Here is a 21,619-nt window from a genome sequence, read left to right as displayed (position 1 = left end):
CTGTTAACCATCAAGTGAATAGACCACTTATCCCAACAGAGGTAGGGTGAAAAGTTGGAGAGAAATTGGTATAAGGGAGGTTGGGGTACTTTTTTGAATGATCTTTTCATTCACGGGATACAGTAGCTCACCCCGAGAAACCTTTGCAAGGGTTAAATCTGCATAAACATTGTTGATTCGCTGTTACCTTACGATAAGACAGGCCCTCTCTAGACCCCTTTGTAATTAAGGGGTGGTGTGTCTGGACTTGTAGCCTGGTTGTGAGTCTGGGTGGTAGATGTAAATGGGGAGAAAGGGGGTGACTTGTTAAAGTGGATATTGTCGGATGGTACCAATTTGATAACCTCAAAGTCTGGGTTCACATAGAATTGATTAATGACGTAACCTCAAAAGGTCAAATGCATATAAGGGTATGTGTACACACATTTAACATATTACATTTAAAATATTATTAGATCAGATTTGAGATCACAAAGGATCTCTCTCACACAACTATATCCACCGATGCTGCATACATCTGTTTTCATGAATTAAGGATTATTTTACATCCCATACACTAATATTAGTCATTTAAATACAGTTTGCAGTAGCTTGGTGGTAGTTGAACTAAATTCAAATTTTGGTAGTGTTTTCAGTAGTTAATGACTTTTTCCCCCACGTAGCGGTGTAGATAACTACTGAAGCTATACACTATTTTATTTGTCGCTAAAATAAAATGTGTGAAGTGGGAAAGAATGTCCTTTATCTTTCGGCATCAGAGCTGCTAAATTTACACTGGACTCCAGAGTGATCTGTTCTTGCTATTTGTAGTCTACGACATTTCAGACTTAGATGTGATAATTTGTCAAAGTAGTTTGGATGTAGTGAACAACTTTTCAATCTAACGTTAGTTAGTTAAGTCAATTACAATACCTCATAATGATAAATCAAAAACAAGTGCTCTAGGGCTTAAATATACCCAACCAGTTTGAATACAATTTGGGGGCCCATCAACAGACAATTAGGTATGTATGCTAAGTTGAGAGCCTTTGAGAAGGTCTGTAAGATAGTCATGTTATATACTGTATATAGTCAGTGTGTCACGCCCTGGCCTTAGTTATCTTTATTTTCTGTAATATTTTGGTTAGGTCAGGGTGTGACAGGGGGGATGTTTGTGTATTTGTCTCGTCTTGGGTGGTTGTATGGTATAGGGGGTTATGGGTAGAGTGCATGGGTTTGTGTTGAGTGTAGGTGTCTAGGTATGTCTATGGTTGCCTGAATGGTTCTCAATCAGAGACAGCTGTCATTCATTGTCTCTGATTGGGAGCCATATTTAAGGCAGCCATAGGCATTAGGCTATTGTGGGTAATTGTCTATGTCTATGTTGCATGTGTGCACGTAGTTTGTTTAGCTTCATGTTCGTTTGTAAGTGTTTTGTTTGTCTTCATTAAAGAAGATGTATTTCYCTCACGCTGCGCCTTGGTCCTCTCTACAAAGTTACGACGATCGTGACACAGTGTTAGGAGAAAAGTACTCTGAACATATATTTTACCAAGCTACCAATTACAGTACCAGTCAAAAGTTTGGACACACGTACTCATTCAAGGTTTTTCTCTCTATTTTTACTATTTTCTACATTGTAAAATAATAGTGAGGACATCAAAACTTTGAAATAACACATATGGAATCAAGTAGTACCCAAAAATGTGTTAAACAAATCAAAATATATTTTATATTTGAGATTCTTCAAAGTAGAATCTTGATGACAGCTTTGTACACTCTTGGTACACTCTTGGCATTCTCTCAACTAGCTTCATGAGGTAGTCAACTGGAATGCATTTCAATGAACAGGTGTGCCTTAAGTTAATTTGTGGAATTTCTTTCCTCCTTAATGCGTTAAAGCCAATCATTTGTGTTGTAACAAGGCAGGGGTGGAATACAGAAGATAGCCCTATTTGGTAAAAGGCCAAGTCCATATTATGGCAAGAACAGCTCAAATAAGCAAAGAGAAACAACAATCCATCTTAACTTTAAGACATGAAGGTCAGTCAATATGGAAAATTTCAAGAACTTTTAAAGTTTTTCAAGTGCAGTTGCAAAAACCATCAAGCGCTCTGATGAAACTGGCTCTCATGAGGACCGTCAATGAGAATTCCAAGAGTGTGCAAAGCTGTCATCAAGGCAAAGGGTGGCTACTTTGAAGCAAATCAAAATATATTTTATATTTGAGATCCTTAACACTTTTTTTGGTTACTACATGATTCCATGTGTATTATTTCATAGTTTTGATGTCTTCACTATTAGTCTACAATGAAGAAAATAGTAAAAATAAAGAAAAACCCTTGAATGAGTAGGTGTGTCCAAACTTTTGACTGGTACTGTACTTCACGCTGGAAGAAGTTAAGCTACACTAAAGCTTACCTTAACATGCTGACCACACCGCTCACATCGCGTGTTACATGTTATTAAATTATTGCACCAACACTGCTCGCACGCGCCAACGAGCGTCTGCGTTGCCAAGCGCTTAAGTAGAAGTCAGTTCTATTTGTGACACTGAAAGCGGTGCAAGTCCTGCCTCTCCCATCTCCTCATTGGTTTATAGAAGCAGATACCCACGTGCCATCTCCTCATTGGTTATACCACGTGGGTGATTGAAAGATGAACTGAGTTCGGTCGGTCGTCGTGGTAACTAGGAAAGTTAGATGCCAATCGCCATATAAAGTCCAAAGAAGAAAAAGACTGGAAGGAGGAGATGACTTGAAACGATTCGGTTGACCGTTTTATGTGTGGATTAATTGTCAGAGTAGAGGACCTTGTGCATTTAAGGTAAAATAACAACTCAACGTTTATATCCCAGAACAAATTATCTAGAAACAGCATGCTAGCTAAATAGGACAAATTAGCTAGCAACTGCAAGCTAGCTAACTAAATTGACATAAATGTTTAATGCTTTTCGACCCTTCCCCAAAATAACAATTGGTTCAGAGTTTGTTTTGATATTTCTACCTGCGTGTCGTGATCGTGTTTGGTGTGGGGGGACAAAAATCTATTTGGGCACAATGGTGCGTGGACGGTTTGGATACGGTATTAGAACATATATTGCACTTAACTAAGGTACAGACTCATGTGAAGGCCTAATTACAGAGGATGAACTTCTAGATGCAATTAAAGACTTATAGTCCGGGAAAACTGCAGGGCTTGATGGTATACCAGTTGAGGCATAACACATTTTTTCATTGTACTCAAACTACCATTATTAAGATGTTATTACTACTCCAATAAAAATGGTAAAAAACTGGAGACCCCTTACACTTGTTGTGATGCCAAAATTCGAGCAAAATGCATAGTGCATAGAATTAAAAAAGGTATTGTCGGATATGATTTATCCTAGTCATACAGCTTTTAACATGGACGATACATTGGAGATAATATAAGACAAGTACTAGAAACAATAGAACACATTTGAGGAACCAGGTCTGGTATTCATAGCCGACCTTGAAAAGGCCTTTGATAAAGTACGACTGGAATTTATATATAAAGGGCCTGGACAATCTCTTATACAATGGGTTAAAGTTATGTAWRGTAACCCTAGTTGTAAAATAGTAAATAATGGCTGCTTCTCAGAAAGTATTAACAACTGTCTAGTGGAGTAAAACAAGGTTGTCCACTGTCAGCAAACCTATTTATTATGGCTATCGAAATGTTAGCTATTTAAAAAATGATATATATATAATTTATATAGTTGAAGTCGGAAGTTTACATAAACTGAGTTTAAATGTATTTGGCTAAAGTGTTTCACAATTCCTGATATTTAATCCTAGTAAAAATTCCCTGTCTTAGGTCAGTTAGGTTCACCACTTTATTTTAAGAATGTGAAATGTCAGAATAATAGGAGAGAGAATTATTTATTTCAGCTTTTATTTCTTTCATCACATTCCCAGTGGGTCAGAAGTTTACATGCTACCAAATACTAATTGAGAGTACTGCCTTTAAATTGTTTAACTTGGGTCAARCATTTTGGGTAGCCTTCCACAAGCTTCCCACAATAAGTTGGGTGAATTTTGGCCCATTCCTCCTGACAGCGCTGGTGTAACTGAGTCAGGTTTGTAGGCCTTCTTGCTTGCACACGCTTTTTTCAGTTTTGCCCACACATTTTCAATGGGATTGAGGTCAGGGCTTTTTGTGATGGCCACTCCAATACCTTGATTTTGTTGTCCTTAAGCCATTTTGCCACAACTTTGGAAGTATGCTTGGGGTCATTGTCCATTTGGAAGACCCATTTGCGACCAAGCTTTAACTTCCTGACTGATGTCTTGAGATCTTGCTTCAATATACACACATAATTTTCCTGCCTCTTGATGCCATCTATTTTGTGAAGTGCACCAGTCCCTACTGCAGCAAAGCACCCCCACAACATGATGCTGCCACCCCCATGCTTCACGGTTGGAATGGTGTTCTTCGGCTTGCAAGCCTCTCCTCTTCTTCCAAACATAACGATGGTCATTATGGCCAAACAGTTCTATTTTTGTTTCATCAGACCGGAGGACATTTCTCCAAATAGTATGATCTTTGTCTCCATGTGCAGTTGCAAATTGTAATCTGGCTTTTTTTTATGGCGGTTTTGGAGCAGTGGCTTCTTCCTTGCCGAGGGGCCTTTCAGGTTATGTCGATATAGGACTCGTTTTACTGTGGATATAGATACTTTTGTACCCGTTTCCTCCAGCATCTTCACAATGTCCTTTGCTGTTGTTCTGGGATTGATTTGCACTTTTCGCACCAAAGTACGTTCATCTCTAGGAGACAGAATGCGTCTTTTTCTTGAGCGGTATGATGGCTGCGTGGTCCCATGGTGTTTATACTTGCGTCCTAATGTGTAAGATACGTGGTCTTTCATGGCTATTTGAAATTGCTCGCACAGGATAACCAGACATGTGAGGTCTACAAATTTTTTTCTGAGGTCTTGGCTATTTCTTTGATTTTCCCATGATGTCATGCAAAGACACTGAGTTTGAAAGGTAGGCCGTGAATACATCCACAGGACACTCCAATTGACTCAAATTATGTCAATTAGCCATCAGAAGCTTCTAAGCCATGACATCATTTTACAGAATTTCCAAGGCACATCAAGTTAGTGTATGTAAAGTCTGACCCACTGGAATGTGATACAGTGAGTTATAAGTGAAATAATTGTCTGCAAACAATTGTTGGAAAAATTACGTGTCATGCACAAAGTAGATAAACGACCAAAACTATAGTTTTCTAACCAAAGTCCTAACCGACCAAACTTAGTTTGTGAAAAAATTTGTGGCAGTGGTTGAAAACGAGTTAATGACGCCAACCTAAGTGTTATTGATTTGCACTTGTGAATTATGCAGACAATTGAATGGATAGAAGCCACATCTGCAATATTAAAGCTGATCTACCCCCCCCCCCCCCGATCTACTAGTATTAGTGTATGGATGTAAAAATGTAAACCAAATTCTAGAAAATGGATGTATGCTACATCGATGGATATAATTGTGTGTGAGAGATCCTTTGTCATCTTAAAAATCTGATCGAATATTTTAAATGTATATGTTTTATGTACATCAATCAATTCTGTGAAAACCAAGACTTTAAGGTTATCAAATTGGACTACAGACAATATCTACTTTCACCTGTCACCCCTTCCCTATTTACATCTACCACCCAACATCTACACACCGGGCTACAGCTACAAGTCAAGACACACCACCCCTTATTTACAGAGGGGGAGAGGCCTGTCTTGTCTAAGGTAACAGCGAATCAACAATGTTTATGCAGATTTAACCCTCGCAAAGGCTTATGCGGGTGATCTAATGTATTATTTTTTTTCACCTTTATTTAACCAGGTAGTGCTAGTTGAGAACAAGTTCTCATTGCAACTGCACCTGGCCAAGATAAAGCATAGCAGTGTGAACAGACAACACAGAGTTACACATGGAGTAAACAATAAACAAGTCAATAACATGTAGAAAAAAAAGAGAATCTATATACAATGTGTGCAAAAGGCATGAGGTAGGCAATAAATCGATATATTACAATTTAGCAGATAACACTGGAGTGATAAATCATCAGATGATCATGTGCAAGAAGAGATACTGGTGGCAAAAGAGCAGAAAAGTAAATAAATAAAAGCAGTATGGGGGTGAGGTAGAGAATTGGTGGGTAGTTTACAGATGGACTATGTACAGCTGCAGCGATCGGTTAGCTGCTCGGATAGCAGATTTTAAAGTTGTTGAGGGAGATAAAGTCTCCAACTTCAGAGTTTTGCAATCTTCCAGTCGCAGGCAGCAGAGAACTGGAAGGAAAGGCGCCAAATGAGGTTTTGGCTTTAGGGATGATCAGTGAGATACACCTGCTGGAGCGCGTGCTGCGGGTGGGTGTAGCCACTGCTGACCAGTGAACTGAGATAAGGCGGCACTTTACCTAGCATAGCCTTGTAGATGACCTGGAGAAGTGGTCTTGACGACAAACATGTAGCGAGCCAGCCGACTAGGGCATACAGGTCGCAGTGATGGGTCGTATAAGGTGCTTTAGTAACAAAACGAATGCACTGATAAACTGCATCCAGTTTGCTGAGTAAGTATTGAAGCTATTTGTAGAGGACATCGCCGAAGTCGAGGATCGTAGTAGTCAGTTTTACTAGGGTAAGTTTGGCGGCGTGAGTGAAGGAGGCTTGTTGCGGAATAGAAGCCGATTCTTGATTGATTTTGGTGGAGATGTTGATATGAGTCTGGAAGGAGAGTTTGCAGTCAGCCAGACACCTAGGTACTTATAGATGTCCACATATTCTAGGTCGGAACCGTCCAGGGGTGAGCAAGTCGGGCGTGCGGGTGCAGTGGCAGGAACGGTTGAAAAGCATGCATTTGGTTTTACTAGCGTTTAAGAGCAGTTGGAGGCCACGGAAGGAGTGTTGTATGGCATTGAAGCTCGTTGGAGGTTAGATAGCACAGTGTCCAAGGAAGGGCCGGAAGTATATAGAATGGTTCTCTGCGGAGGTGGATCAGGGAATCGCCCGCAGCAAGAGCAACATCATTGATGTATACAGAGAAAGAGTCGGCCCGAGAATTGAACCCTGTGGTACCCATAGAGACTGCCAGAGGACCGGACAACATGCCCTCCGATTTGACACACTGAACTCTGTCTGCAAAGTAGTTGGTGAACCAGCAAGCAGTCATTAGAAAAACCGAGGCTATCTGAGTCGCCGATAAGAATATGGTGATGACAGAGTCGAAAGCCTTGGCCAGGTCGATGAAGAGCTGCACAGTAAGTCTTTATCGATGCGGTTATATGATCGTTTAGTACCTTGAGCTGGCTGAGGTGCACCCGTGACCGGCTCGAAACCGGATTGCACAGTGGAGAAGGTACGGTGGGATTCGAGATGGTCAGTGATCTGTTTGTTGACTGGCTTTCGAAGACCTTAGATAGGCAGGAGGATGGATATAGGTCTGTAACATTGGGTCCAGGGTGTCTCCCCTTTGAAGAGGGGGATGACCGCGGCAGCTTTCCAATCCTTGGGATCCCAGATGATACGAAGGAGAGGTGAACAGGCTGGTAATAGGGTGCGACAATGGCGGCGGACAGTTTCAGAAATGGGGTCCAGATTGTCAAGCCAGCTGATTTGTATGGGTCCAGGTTTTCCAGCTCTTTCAGAACATCTGCTATCTGGATATGGTAAAGGAGAAGCTGGGGAGGCTGGGGCGAGTAGCAGCGGGGGGGGCGGGCTGTTGGCCAAGTTGGAGTCCGCAGGAAGGCATGGCCAGCCATTGAGAAATGTTTGTTGAAGTTTTCGATATCACGGCTTATCAGTGGTGACCGTGTTACCTAGCCTCAGTGCAGTGGGCAGCTGGGAGGAGGTGCTCTTGTTYTCCATGGACTTTACAGTATCCCAGAACTTTTTGGAGTTAGAGCTACAGGATGCAAATTTCTGCTTGAAAAAGCTGGCCTTTGCTTTCCTGACTGACTGCGTGTATTGGTTCCTGACTTCCCTGAACAGTTGCATATCGCGGGGGCTCTTCGATGATATTGCAGTTCGCCACAGGATGTTTTTGTGCTGGTCGAGGGCAGTCAGGTCTGGAGTGAACCAAGGGCTATATCTGTTCTTGGTTCTGCATTTTTTGAACGGAGCATGCTTGTCTAATATGGTGAGGAAGTAACTTTTAAAGAATGACCAGGCATCCTCAACTGACGGGATGAGGTCAATATCCTTCCAGGGTACCCGGGCCAGGTCGATTAGAAAGGCCTGCTCGCAGAAGTGTTTATCCCGTGTGATGATGTAGATCTTTGAACATCAGACATTTTCCATCACCAATGTAACTTCTTGAAAACTGTTGTCTGCAGCGTCAGTGGATAGAATTATATTCATATGGGCAAGAGATCTTCAATTATCTTACAAATGTAATAATATTTTAAATKTTACATATGTTAACATGTGTAACTATCTTTTTGTGAGTACAAACATCCTTCTATAGAAATCAGTCCCTAATCCCAGATTTGACATCTGGAGTCATAAATCACGACTCCCGGGTCAAGTTCTACCTAGCATTACGTCAGATGATATAAACAGACATTAAATCACAGACAACACCCACACAAACCTAATTATAGAGTCTTAATTAAACATAACAAAACCTAATTACCAACCTCCCAAATCATGGGTGAAACCACTTGCTTCTCATTTAATTACATCTGGACACGGCCCCCTCAAATCATGGCGGAAGTCCCATCCCCCTATTCAATCAATCAATCAACGAGATGTGAAAGATAGTTTGACAGAAGCCAACCTACTATAACTACTATGAACATATACAAACACTTCACTTCAATTATCTGCCATGAAGCAAGTGTAAGAAATATGGAAAACATGGCACCTGTAATTACCATTAATAACAGTTTGTCAGCTCATAAAATAATAATATAATAAAATAATGTTAATACACATTCAGCGATTAGGTTGGATAACATAGTGTGGATGTGTCAAGGTAACAGAAAAATGTCATTTGCCACAAACTTGCATGAACAATTCTATTGAATTGCACCATGAAATTGATATCATGACAAATAGTTCAAAGTGAAGTGGAACTACAGTATAACCTGAAAATGTTGTGCTAAATTATTATTCACTATTAATAAACTTTGTGTTTATTAATCTGAAACAATTTGAGGTTGGTCTTATTTGTTTGTACATTGTCACCCTAAACAGCAAACTGCTTGTGTGGTGCTTTGTGCAACATGTTTAAACAACTTACCCCTCGAAGAAAACCACTGCATTGGTGTTACTTCTATTGACATTGTTCTAATAATTGATGATACTGATGCCAATGCCATAAAATGTACTGTTGATATAGCAAACATTAACTTACATCCCAACTTCTTAACCTGAATTTAAGGACAATCCACTGGGCACAATATGTCATTTCAAAGTGGATAATTGGGTAATATTTGGTTGAGACGTTGATCAATGAGATTGCAACCTACACTACCGTTCAAAAGTTGGGGTCACAGAAATGTCCTTGTTTTTGAAAGAAAAGCCAATTTTTTGTCCACAGAGTTCCTCTGTCCAGTGTCTGTGTTCTTTTGCCCATTTTAATATTTTATTTTTATTGGCYAGTCTGAGATGTGGCTTTTTCTTTTCAACTCTGACAATGTCAGATGTTTGGTTTAGTTGTCATCCAACTGCCTATCAATGCGCTTTCAACCACTTAAAAGCATAAGGTTAAAATGAGAATACAACGTAAGATATTTTGTTTATTTATATAACAGATTRTGTTATCACTGGTCTACATTAATAGTATATGGTGCAACCATCTCCCCAGACTTACGCATGCTATCTTGAACATGCATGCTTTATATGATTACATAAGAAGAAATRTATACAGTTACAGTAAACTCAAAATGTGGCCATGGATGTGTTACTAATTTTAAAAGGTTGAATGTTACATTAAGATTAACTTTAGGGTATTTACTGTATTACAAATGTAATATTGAACTGTGTTTGGKTGACAACGCAACCAAATATTAACGGAGTCACTGGCTTAATCCCATTCTTTAACTTGTATTTTTGGTTGAGTTGGAGACGTGAATCTAACATATAATTTGTTAACTTGATATGGGCTATTTATTGTATTTTAAAAGTGATATTGAACTRGGTTTGGTCGTCAACGCAACCAAATATCAACATTTGAAGGAGATTTATTTTCTGCTTGGATAGTTCCACTGACTTAGTTTGGCTTTAATTCCAGTTAGTCTACAAATTAATAACTGATATGTTGGATTCACGTCTCCATCTCAACCAAAAATCTAAGTTAAAGAATAGGACTAAATCAAATCAAATTTTAAATGCACTTTACATTCTTTAACATAGATGTTTGGTTGAGATGGAGACATTAATTMAATTTTTTCTGCAAATTAATAATTTATAAATTGGATTATGGCAGACTGTCAGTGGCACAGATGGAACTATCCAAGGCGTAGTTACAGTACATCCCTGGGTGGGATCTCCTTCAAATGTTGATATTTGGTTGTGTTGACATCAAYGCAACATCACGCTGTAATGCTGAACTTCAGTTGATCGGAATTTAAAGGCTATGTTCCCTTGTTAGCGGAGACCACATTCACAGTAAATGCTGCATTCAGAGCCTTCAGGAAGTATTCACACCACTTTTCTTTTTCCACATTTTGAGTGGAAAAAGTTACAGTTACAGCCTGAATTTAAAATTGATTACATTTTGATTTTTTGGGTCACTGGCCTACATACAATACCTCATAATGTCAAAGTGGAAATGTTTTTCAAAATGTATACAAATTAATTAAAAATTAAAAGCTGAAATGTCCTGAGTCAATACATTTGCAATCCCTTTATTATGGCAAGCCTAAAGTTCAGGAGTAAAAATGTGCTTAACAAGTCACGTAATAAGTTGTATGGACTCACTCTGTGTGCAATAGTGTTTAACATGATTTTTTAATGACTACCTCATCTCTGTACCTCATACATACAGATAATTGTAAGATCCCTCAGTCAAGCAGTGAATGTCAAAAACTGATTCAATCACAAAGACCACAGAGGTTATCCAATGCCTTGCAGAGAAGGGCACCTATTGGTAGATGGGTAAAAAAATATATTTTAAAAAAGCAGACATTGAATATCCCTTTGAGGATGGTGAAGTTATTCATTACACTTTGGATGGCGTATCAATACACCCAGTCACTACAAAAGATACAGGCATCCTTCCTAACTCAATTGCCGGAGAGGAAGGAAACCGCTCAGGGATTTCACCATGAGGGAGAAAATTGAGGATGGATCAACATTGTAGGTACTCCTGTACAGAATAAAAATATTCMAAAACAAGCATCCTGTTTGCAACAAGGCAATAATGTAATACTGCAAAAAATGTGGCAAGGCAATTTACTTTTTGTCCTGAATACAAAGTGTTATGTTTGGGGGCAAATCCAATACAACACATTACTGAGGACCACTCTCCATATTTTCAAGCATAGTGGTGGCTGCATCACGTTATGGGCATGCTTGTAATAATTTTTCAGGATAAAAAAAGAAACCAAATATCTGGTTCCGTCTGCTTTCCACCAGACACTGGAGACCCAAAATACAAGGCCAAATCTACACTGGAGTTGCTAACCAAGAAGACAGTGAATGTTACTTTCTGAAGGCACTGTAAGTAGGCTCCATTGGAAATATCAAATTGGGAAATCTGTAACGCTTCAGTGATACCTGATATTTAGATTGAATTGAGCCCTAAATATCATTACATTTCGCTAGGCCTTTTGTTTGTTGAATACTGGGTTGAATTCAAACAATAGCTKTTGATGACTTTGCAAAGGTTATATAGGCCTAAATGGCATCATTGATGATTAATTTGCTCTGTTAGACCTACTCCTTGGAATGACTGTGAATCTATTTAGTTTTTATGTGGAGATTTCACAACAGTCATTGTCAAAATAGCACATTGGTAATAGTCAGTGAAAAATATCCTAGCTAAGCAGGGCTGGGCTTGGTTAAAACCCTTGATAGAAGACCAGAGGGTAGCTGTAGACAAATCAATTCTCCAGTACATTGTTTTAAGGTACAGATTCAACATATTTTATACAAGGTTTGTCTTTGTAGAAACTTGATTACCATGATGACATAATCCAGTGGTTAAAATGTCACCCTCAAAACAGTTGATTACTTTTTTCAAATCCAATGTATTTTCCACATCACTATACGTTGACAAATTAAGTTTGTCAACGTATAGTTTGGGCAGTTTGTGCCCAGTGGGAAGGTTAAGTCTATGTTTTTTAACCTGTGCACTTGGATTCCTGTTTATCAGCACATCACCTTATAATACCAAACCAAACTGGGCATAAGTACACTCACACGACAGGTTTCCTCTTGAACTAATTAGGCCCACATTGTAGGATCACTCCTTTCACTGTGAAGTGAAGCCAAAATGGGCAAACATCATGTCAGTGTACTATTTAACTAGATGGAAAGAAGACTGGCCAACAGTTAATTGTCACGGATAAAAAAAAATCTCACAAATGTGGATTTTACTCTGTATTACTTCACATTGGCACCTGTTCTTTTCAGAGGGGCCTGAAACATAAAACATTGAACATGAGGTTAAGAAGGAATATGATTTTATTCACTTCAGAAAATAACAGGTGCAAACCCATCTAACCAAAATAAACTGAAACTTTAAAGAATTACTTGATACAATTCATCACATTTCTCCTTAGTTGGTCTATAAGGATGGGTCTGTTACATAATACTATGTACATTATTGGTAACGTTTAATTTCTAGTGGCATCAATAAGCCTTTCAGATCAACGTTAACACAAAAGAAAACGTAAAACATTATGATGTGTGATAAACRTCCATAACAAGTTACAACAATGATTTAGGCTTTATCCATACTAATAATGATATTTGGAAATAGTTCATTTAAAAATAATCCATCAGACACTATGTGTACTGGAAAGCTTATGTATAACACATGAAGTGTTACCCATGAACAGTAGGTATGAAACTGAACATGTGACAGATGAAGAAAAAAAACAAGCTGTGAACAAGCACAGCTTTAAAGAAACATCTTATTTATAAAGGACTGTTTGTACAAAGGCCATTCCTTTTATAACTTGTAGCACATGGGCAGGAATCTCKAACGTGGGAAGGAGAGCTTAAATTAGAGCTAAACAACAGGGTGCACCTTGTTTTCGAAAAAAAWGTTAATTAGTGAAGAACACTTAAGGGTGAAAGTAATGGTGCAAAATTATTGCATGGGTGGTATAGTGTAAATACTTATGAGTGGCAGTTAATTGCATAAATCTTTCTATTATTATTTTATTCTGTGAACACCTAGTATAAACCMAATAGGCTATTCATGTGTAATGTCTAAATAATTGATAACATGWCAACAAAGATGTAGACTATTGTTTAAAGCCAATTTTGAGTCATATGACATTGTCGAGTAACACCGGAACCTGATAACAGTTTATTAAACCCTTCYCCTTTTGAACAAAGGAGCAACCTGAACCTCCACATGTTAATCCCTTTACCTGTGCCAAGTAGGCCTACTGTACATATGCGCTCATTCAAATATCATTGTCTCTTTGCTGGACTCTTCCAGGTTGACTAAAACCAACAGAAAATGGTGGATAAAGGTTAAACATGTGTGAGGTCTTGGGAACCATAGGCCTGTGGATATCACTCACCTTTGAACAAGGGGCAGATTGTGGCTAGAGCATGCACCGGTCCCAGACGGGTGTACTGCCCAATAGCAAACTCCATGAAGAGAAGGGGGATGCCACACAGAAACAGCATCAGAAAGTAAGGAATGAGAAAGGCACCTAAACGAAGGGAGATATGGAGCCAAATAGATTAGTAACACAAGAAGTGTTCAAGATAAACAATAAATGTCTTGTTTTATTTGCAGTTTCTCTGGACCCCCGCAAGGTCGGAGTTTGTTAAGCCTAACATTTCACAAAGCTATACAGTGTCACAAATTGCTGGCTGGTGGCAATAACGTATGTTGGAAATTCAAACATTGCTGATTGTAAAATAAATGTTTGATGCAACATACTAATCAACTACCAATATATATTTTTATTTTAATATACAACTGTCCTGTATAGGCTACTTGAACCTGCATGACATGAGCCGTCCTCACGCTACCTCCCAGCTTGGATAGAAAGTTGTTGTGAAACCAGTCTATTAATGCCAAATAATACAGTCAGTCCACCCTCAAATCACTAGCTTAGTGGGGATTGTTTCATTCTGCAGTGTACAATCTATAGCTATATACTGTATTTGGCTGCTATTTATACACTTTTTTTAAATGACACATGAAACACAGCCAAACAATGAGAGAAAAAAAGTAGTCGGCTTGAGGATAAATTCAGCCATTATTTATTGTTGAACTCAGCGGATTTTGTCTGGCTTATAGCCTACACAAATGGGCTGCAATATTCAAGGTAAATTAAATCAAATCAAATCCAACAAGAGAGACTCCCCGGTCTCCTGAAGTCCTCCTTTTTTGTGTGCAAATGTTTTCACTACGGCCTGTAGGTCCATTGCGCTGCACACAACTTAAACTTAGTCTTGAATGATGCGTGCCAAGATACAGCGGCTTTGGAAAATATTAAGACCCATTCTCTTTTTCCACATTTTGTTACCTTACAGCCTTATTCTAAAATGGATTCAATAATTTTTCCCCCCTCAATCTACACACAGTACCCCATAATGACAAAGTGAAAACAGGTTTAGACATTTTTGCAAATGTATACAAAAATAAAAACAAATACCTTATTTACCTTATTTAAGTATTTTGCTATGAGTCTCGAAATTGAGCTCAGGTACATCCTGTTTCCATTGATCATCCTTGAGATATTTCTACAACTTGGAATCTACCTGTGGTAAATTCAATTGATTGGACATGATTTGGAAAGGCATCGGTTTATATAAGGTGCCACAGTTGGCAGTGCATGTCAGAGCAAAGGAGGCCCGTGATATGCGCTTTTGAACACCTGAGTAAGCTCCACTCATTGCACTGGCGCCGTCGTAGCCTTGACCACGGCATTTCTCACTGATATCCCCTTATACTTTCAATCAGTTGAATTTTGTATTTTTCAAGGCCTGAGGCCCAAGCCCCCCCCCCCAGCCCCCACACACACCCAGATCCATGGCACTGGTGTGGGGAGGGGGGGAAATCGATATAGTTACATATCGCAATATAATTTTGGGATGATATTACATTGATATTTGACTCCAATTATCGATTTTTGTTTTTGCTACTGTAGGTAGCGTTAGCTGGCGCTAGTCTGCTATACTTGTGCCAAAACTCTGGTATTTTTCATCCTATAGCTTGTTCTCCATTTTCTTTTAAAATAGTAAGCCAACATGTTTTCAGCACTTATTTCCATGACAGATCTCATGCTCTCTTGTCTTTTCTGCAGCAGACACATAGTGAGCAATATGTTTGGAACATCAATTCTCAATACATATAGAATCGTGAAAATCGCAATACATAAATCATACCTGCACCTAAATACTGTGATAATATCGTATCGTGAGGTCCCTGGCAATTCCCAGCCCTACCCAGTAGTGATCATGGGTTTAGAGAAGTTGCTTTGCTAGCACTCAAATACAAGAAACAATGAACTCTCAATGTTGGTTCAATTCAATTGAAACTCGACCCAGGCAGTGCACCATCAACTATTGTCTACTACTACCACTAATACAGCATCTCCGTTTACAGAGCAGATCCACCCTATCTCAGTAACTGGATAGAGGTCTGGACTGCTAGCCCAGGAAACGGTCATATATGGTAATTACCATGACAGATAGCTTAACACCAAGGAGGATGAATAGGCAACACATGGTATGTCTTACTGTAATAAAACCAAGACAGACAGTCTTAATTCCCTATACTACAACTAGAAATGTCCTTATACTTGTTTTAAGCTCTCGGGTGAGGGAATGAGATACAGACCCCTTATTGTAGTTGTCACAGACAGGATCTGAACCCTGGTTCCTCACAGGAGAAACATACATCTTGACCATTAGACCAAGAGGCAATTCCCCCACGAGATTATAAATCCAATTTATGTCTGCTACATAAACCAGGGATGTGAATGAATGCCAGATTAATTTAGTGCCTTCTAAGTGCCTGAGCAAACCAGTGTGATGGTATCTGTCAAGGTAGCACATTTTTGTTATACAGTGAGGTCCCTGGCAAAGCAGGAGAAGAAGTAAACTATTTGTATTTATTTTATTTAACCTTTTTTTAACTAGGCAAGTCTAACGAGGAAATACAACAGAACACAATCATCACAATCATCAGTGTCTGTTGTTTGGGAAGGTCTGATGTTTTGCCAAGTCACACAATCATCACAATCATCAGTGTCTGTTGTTTGGGAAGGTCTGATGTTTTGCCAAGTCACACATGCCTAGATCTCAGCTGTGCCAGATGTAAGCCAAGGCAATGCAAAGTCATGATGATGATGCAACAGTAAAGGACCATCACGTTTTTGACTGCACTGGTCCTTTACAGTAAAGGATTTCAATTTCAATTGAATCAAAAACAATTTCAATTGAATTGAACCAAAAACGTGATTTTTCTATGATATATATATATATCATAGAAAAGTCACGTTTTTGACTGCACTGGTCCTTTACTGTTGCATCATCATCATGACTTTGCATTGCCTTGGCTTACATCTGGCACAGCTGAGATCTAGGCATGTGTGACACGGCAAAACATCAGACCTTCCCAAACAACAGACACTGATGATTGTGATGATTGTGTTCTGTTGTATTTCCTCGTTAGACTTGCCTAGTTAAAAAAAGGTTAAATAAAATAAATACAAAAAAATATATATATATATTTCCACCTATGTGGTTTGAATAATACTGTGAAAATTATCATATAATTTTAGTGTAAGATCTGTTCGAAAAGATAGAGTTTGGGATAGAGTTTTTGCCTGCCTGGTGATAATTCGTTAATAGAACAATACAAACAAGAGTTCCAAACCTCTGCCAATAACAGCTCGTTTTCAGTTTTCCCCTCCCCACTTAGACCACTCCAAGACAGTCCCAGCAAAATTAGTCGTGTGTCTCCTGGCTCCTTCAAGAAGTCCAGTTTATATTAATATCATCTTGACCTTAATCTCAACCTGAAAGTCTTCCTTTGCGGTGCATTTCAGAGGATGGGGCAGATAGAATCCCTGAGATCCAAGTTTCAACATTTTATTAAAAACAGAATCCATATGGCAGCATTTGGCTCAATCCTATATTCTATAAAAGGCATGCAAGTAAGATTAAAATCAGCAAGTAAGCAAAATGTCATACATCTTCAAGAAACAAACATCCAACATAAATTAACACATTATCTTTATTCTGAAAGCAACCTTGTTATTGCAGAGTGAAAAGGCTTCTCCTTTTTTAAATTAGTAAGGCTATTGTTCAACCAAAAGGCAAATACACCACAAGTAAAGTTTATGTAGGCTACATCACAGATTGCTCATACCTGTTGGCAGGTAGACTAGCAGTTAGAATGTTGGTCCAGTAACCGAAGGTCGCCAGTTTGAATACCCGAGCCTACAAAGTGAAAAGTCTGTTGATGTGCCCTTGAGCAAGGCACTTAACCGTAATTTGCTCCAGGGGTTCTATACTACTATGGCTGACACCGTAAAACAACACATTTCACTGCACTGATCATGTGTATGTTGCAATAAAAAAATTGCAACAAACAGGATTGCAAACTTCATGTGACTGTGCTCAGTAATTAAACTCATTTCTAAATTAAACAAACCGAAAAATCTTTCTGGATTTATACTTCCACATATACATGCTTACCTCCACCGCTCCTGTAGCAGAGGTATGGAAAGCGCCACACGTTCCCAAGTCCCACCGCGTACCCCACTGACGCGAGGACGAACTCAATGCGGCAACCCCAGGTGGCTCTTTCTGCTGTCGCGTGCCCCACTTTCTTTGATAACATAGCATCTACGTTTAAGGGTGCTTTCAAAGCAATATCAGTCTCCTCTTTGTAGACCGCCTTGGTGGTGGATGATGTCTTTTCGGACCCCACTCCCATTGTAAAGTGTAATAGTCTTAACTCTCACCAACAATTTCAATTAAGTTATGGGCTATTATGCCACTTACTAACAGATAACAGTCGAATGTTCAGCTTAATCAATAGGCTAAGTGTGACGAGAATCTTTATAACAGAATAAATCAGTAGGATAATACTGAATATTATGAACAAAGCCTATAGCAGGAAATATATAATAGCCGCACGACTAAAATGTCTAAACCAAATAGGCTACAGACAATCTGGACAACTCAATTCCCTTATGAAACACAATTATATTGGTATACTAGCTTTAGCCTACAACGTGCGCTGTCTTACTGTAGGCATCAGATGACACCTCATTCGACGACTGCCTGACATATCACAACTAATGCCCCGATTTACCATCAATTCACATGCAGGATAATATGCACTAAACTCCCGGTAACCTACCCGTTCTTATTATATCTCAATGAACCCACCGAAACATTGACCTAAAAAATGTCATTCTACCTGCTTATGTACCGTCATAAAAAAAAATCGGGAACCCGCCCCTACGTGCCGTAGTTTCCTAGCGAAGCCCTTGTTGTGGGTTTCCACTAGTTACCACAGCCACAAACTACAAATTGGCAGTCAAAATTAATGAACACAAAAATTGTCTTAATTTAAGGTTAGGCTTAGGCATAAATTTAGCAGTGTGGTTAAAGTTAAGATTTGGTCTGAGTCGAGTGTGATGCAATTATGTATATAATCCCTGGATTGCTGATGCTATGTATTGGCCATTGACAGGCTCTGGAGCCACGGGTCGGCCATATTGGCTCTACCCTGTAGGCACAGTCCTCCTTAAGAATGAATGACATTCTACAGTATTTCAATTAAGTGTCACATGTATTTACAAAATTACATTCTATTTTTATTTTGTTGTAGTGGAGACGACCGTAACATTAGTAGTCTCTAATAATTATACTTTAGGGAAAATGTTTTTTTAATATATTTTTTCAGGTTTTGTTTGTATGTTTAGCTCACATTATATAATTTAAAAGTTGCATTAAGGGGTCTTTTATATAATAAACGTGGCAGAAACGAATTGAGACATTAATAAATGCATTTCTATAGCTCCAAAATGTGTTTTACGATAGTGAGGGAGTGCCAAGATGGAGGCACGGGGGCTTCAAAACAGTGCCCCTTATAAATCATCAAGTGTATATATAAATCATTGGTGCGATGTCTGACGTCACTGTTTTAAAGGCTGCGTTCACACAGACAGACCCATTTTTTTCACTAATTGGTCTTTTAATAAATCAGATCAGCTCTGAAAAGCACATACTTGAAAAGATTGCATGTGTTTGGTCAAAAGACCAATTAGTGAAAAAAAATATCAGAATTGGGCTGCCTGTGTAAACACTCAAATCAAACCTTTTCAGTGGATTATCTTTCATTATCGCTTGATTTGTAAAGGATTTAGATGCGATTCTTAATAATTTTATTTGGAGGAACAAGCCTCACTATCTAAGGAAATCAATTATCAGTAATACCCAGAAACAAAGAGATCTTATGGTTTTAGATTTCAATATAGGGTGAATTCAGAAAGAGTGGGATATATTAACTGGGACAGGTTACACGCCCACACCATTAGAAATCCACTTTTTCGAGTTGAAAGATGGCCAGAGTTTACCCATGATGTTGCACAATGATGCAAGTCAATAAGTCAGAGTTTTAACCGAACTGCCTGCTTCATGCAAATTTGTGCCAATGGCGTGTCTTATGAAATTACGTATAAATAATTTTCTGCTTATGTTTAATTGAAGGCTGGGTTTTATTTGATTGGTACCACCCACCAGCATGGCATTGTTTATTAATCAACAACCACCAGAGCCACTGCCTGTTCACTCCGCTATCATCCAGAAGGCGAGGTCAGTACAAGTGCGTCAAAGCTGGGACCGAGAGACTGAAAAACAGCTTATATCTCAAGGCCATCAGACTGTTAAACAGCCATCACTAACATTGAGTGGCTGCTGCCAACATACTGAGTCAAATCTCTAGCCACTTTAATAATTAAAAATTGGATGTAATAAATGTATCACTAGCCACTTTAAACAATGCCACTTTATAATGTTTACATACCCTACATTACTCATCTCATATGTATATACTGTACTCTATACCATCTACTGCATTTTGCCTATGCCGTTCGGCCTTCGCTCATCCATATATTTTTATGTACATATTCTTATTAATTCCTTTACACTTGTGTATAAGGTAGTTGTTGTGAAATTGTTAGATTACTTGTTAGATATTACTGCATGGTCGGAACTAAAAGCACAAGCATTTCACTACACTCGCATTAATGTCTGCTAACCATGTGTACGTGACAAATAAAATTTGATTTACATTTACATTTAACATTTAAGTCATTTAGCAGACGCTCTTATCCAGAGYGACTTACAAATTGGGTTTTGATTTGAAAACATAGTAGTCAAACACGGAAATGGTTCCAATTGTCTTTCCACCATTCATTTTTCACATAGTTCATTTTACAAACACTTCAAATTATCCTTGAACCTGAACCAGGAAAAACCGCTACCCTCTCTGTCATCCCTGTCTGTACCAGACATTGTTAAAAAACAAGGGCACCTGGAGTATGCAGGCATCCTGGCTGGGATGGCGCTGTTGGTGGAGCACAGAAGGCTATACGGCAGGCAACAGTTGGACCGCGCACCAACCCCCAACCATGAGAAGAGGGAGGTTGACGGCCAGCAATTATGGAGCAGTGGTTAGGGCCAAGCGTGTTACTCCTTCGTTGCTAAAAAGGGTCCTCAGATCAGTCGTTGGATGGGGTGTCTGTATAGTGGGGCACAGATAATGATGAGGAGGGCACCAGACCATCCAGTGAGGCATCAAGGCAAATGGCTACAGGGATGGGTGTGCAGGAGTTAGGGCTTTGGGTCACGAGATCTGGGATCCTGGGTGCCTCACTGGATGGTCTGGTGGGCACCACAGCCGTGGTGGAGGTCATGTGTCCCTATGGCGCAAGGGACCTTACCATTTGAAGAGGCAGTCAAGTCGAAGAATTTCTATTTCAAGGAGAAAGGGTCTTACAGCCTCCGTGAAGACGATTCTTACTGGTCGAAGGTCAGTTCCACATCACTGGAAGGGACACCTGCTTCTTCGTTGTGTGGACCACCAAAGCCAACATCACCATCCCCATCAGCATGACGACCTCTGACAGACTCGTATTGCTCCTCTTGTCAGTACCTGTTTTCAGGGAAGCCAATGGTCCAAAAATATTCCACACACACTAGGCTCCCAGAATAGATTATATTACATACAGGTTTTGCTCAAAGCAGCCAACTAAAGTAATGTAGTTAACATAAGTTAAATCACAAAGGCTGGTGTGAGTGCATCTCCTCAGTTTCATTCAGTAGTACATCACAATTCACATTGCATTTTATCATGGTCACAGTGGGAATTTATACCTGTGATGTTCAAATTATTTCTTACCCCCTGTGTCTTACCCCATTCGTCCCTGCCTGTACCTGACATTGTTGAAA

At 39.2% G+C, this 21,619-nt stretch overlaps 1 protein-coding gene across 1 annotated transcript in view; it reads right to left on the bottom strand.

Annotated features, from left to right (window-relative positions):
* The window catches only part of LOC111973652 (sodium- and chloride-dependent GABA transporter ine-like), a 58,159-nt gene extending 39,538 nt beyond the window's left edge, over positions 1–18,621 (bottom strand). Inside the window, exons 1-2 of the mRNA XM_024001015.3 lie at positions 17,852–18,621; positions 13,711–13,845 (exon numbers count right to left, since the gene is read on the bottom strand). Coding sequence (XP_023856783.1) covers positions 13,711–13,845; positions 17,852–18,092 — 376 coding nt within the window. The 5' untranslated portion in view covers positions 18,093–18,621. The remainder of the gene's footprint in view (positions 1–13,710; positions 13,846–17,851) is intronic.
* Positions 18,622–21,619: the final 2,998 nt, after the last annotated feature.

The sequence above is a fragment of the Salvelinus sp. IW2-2015 genome, linkage group LG15 (genome assembly GCF_002910315.2).
Source record: "Salvelinus sp. IW2-2015 linkage group LG15, ASM291031v2, whole genome shotgun sequence".
Lineage (NCBI taxonomy): Eukaryota > Metazoa > Chordata > Actinopteri > Salmoniformes > Salmonidae > Salvelinus > Salvelinus sp. IW2-2015.
The sequence above is the reverse complement of the archived record's forward strand: the minus strand, read 5'-3'. Positions and strand labels throughout refer to the sequence as shown.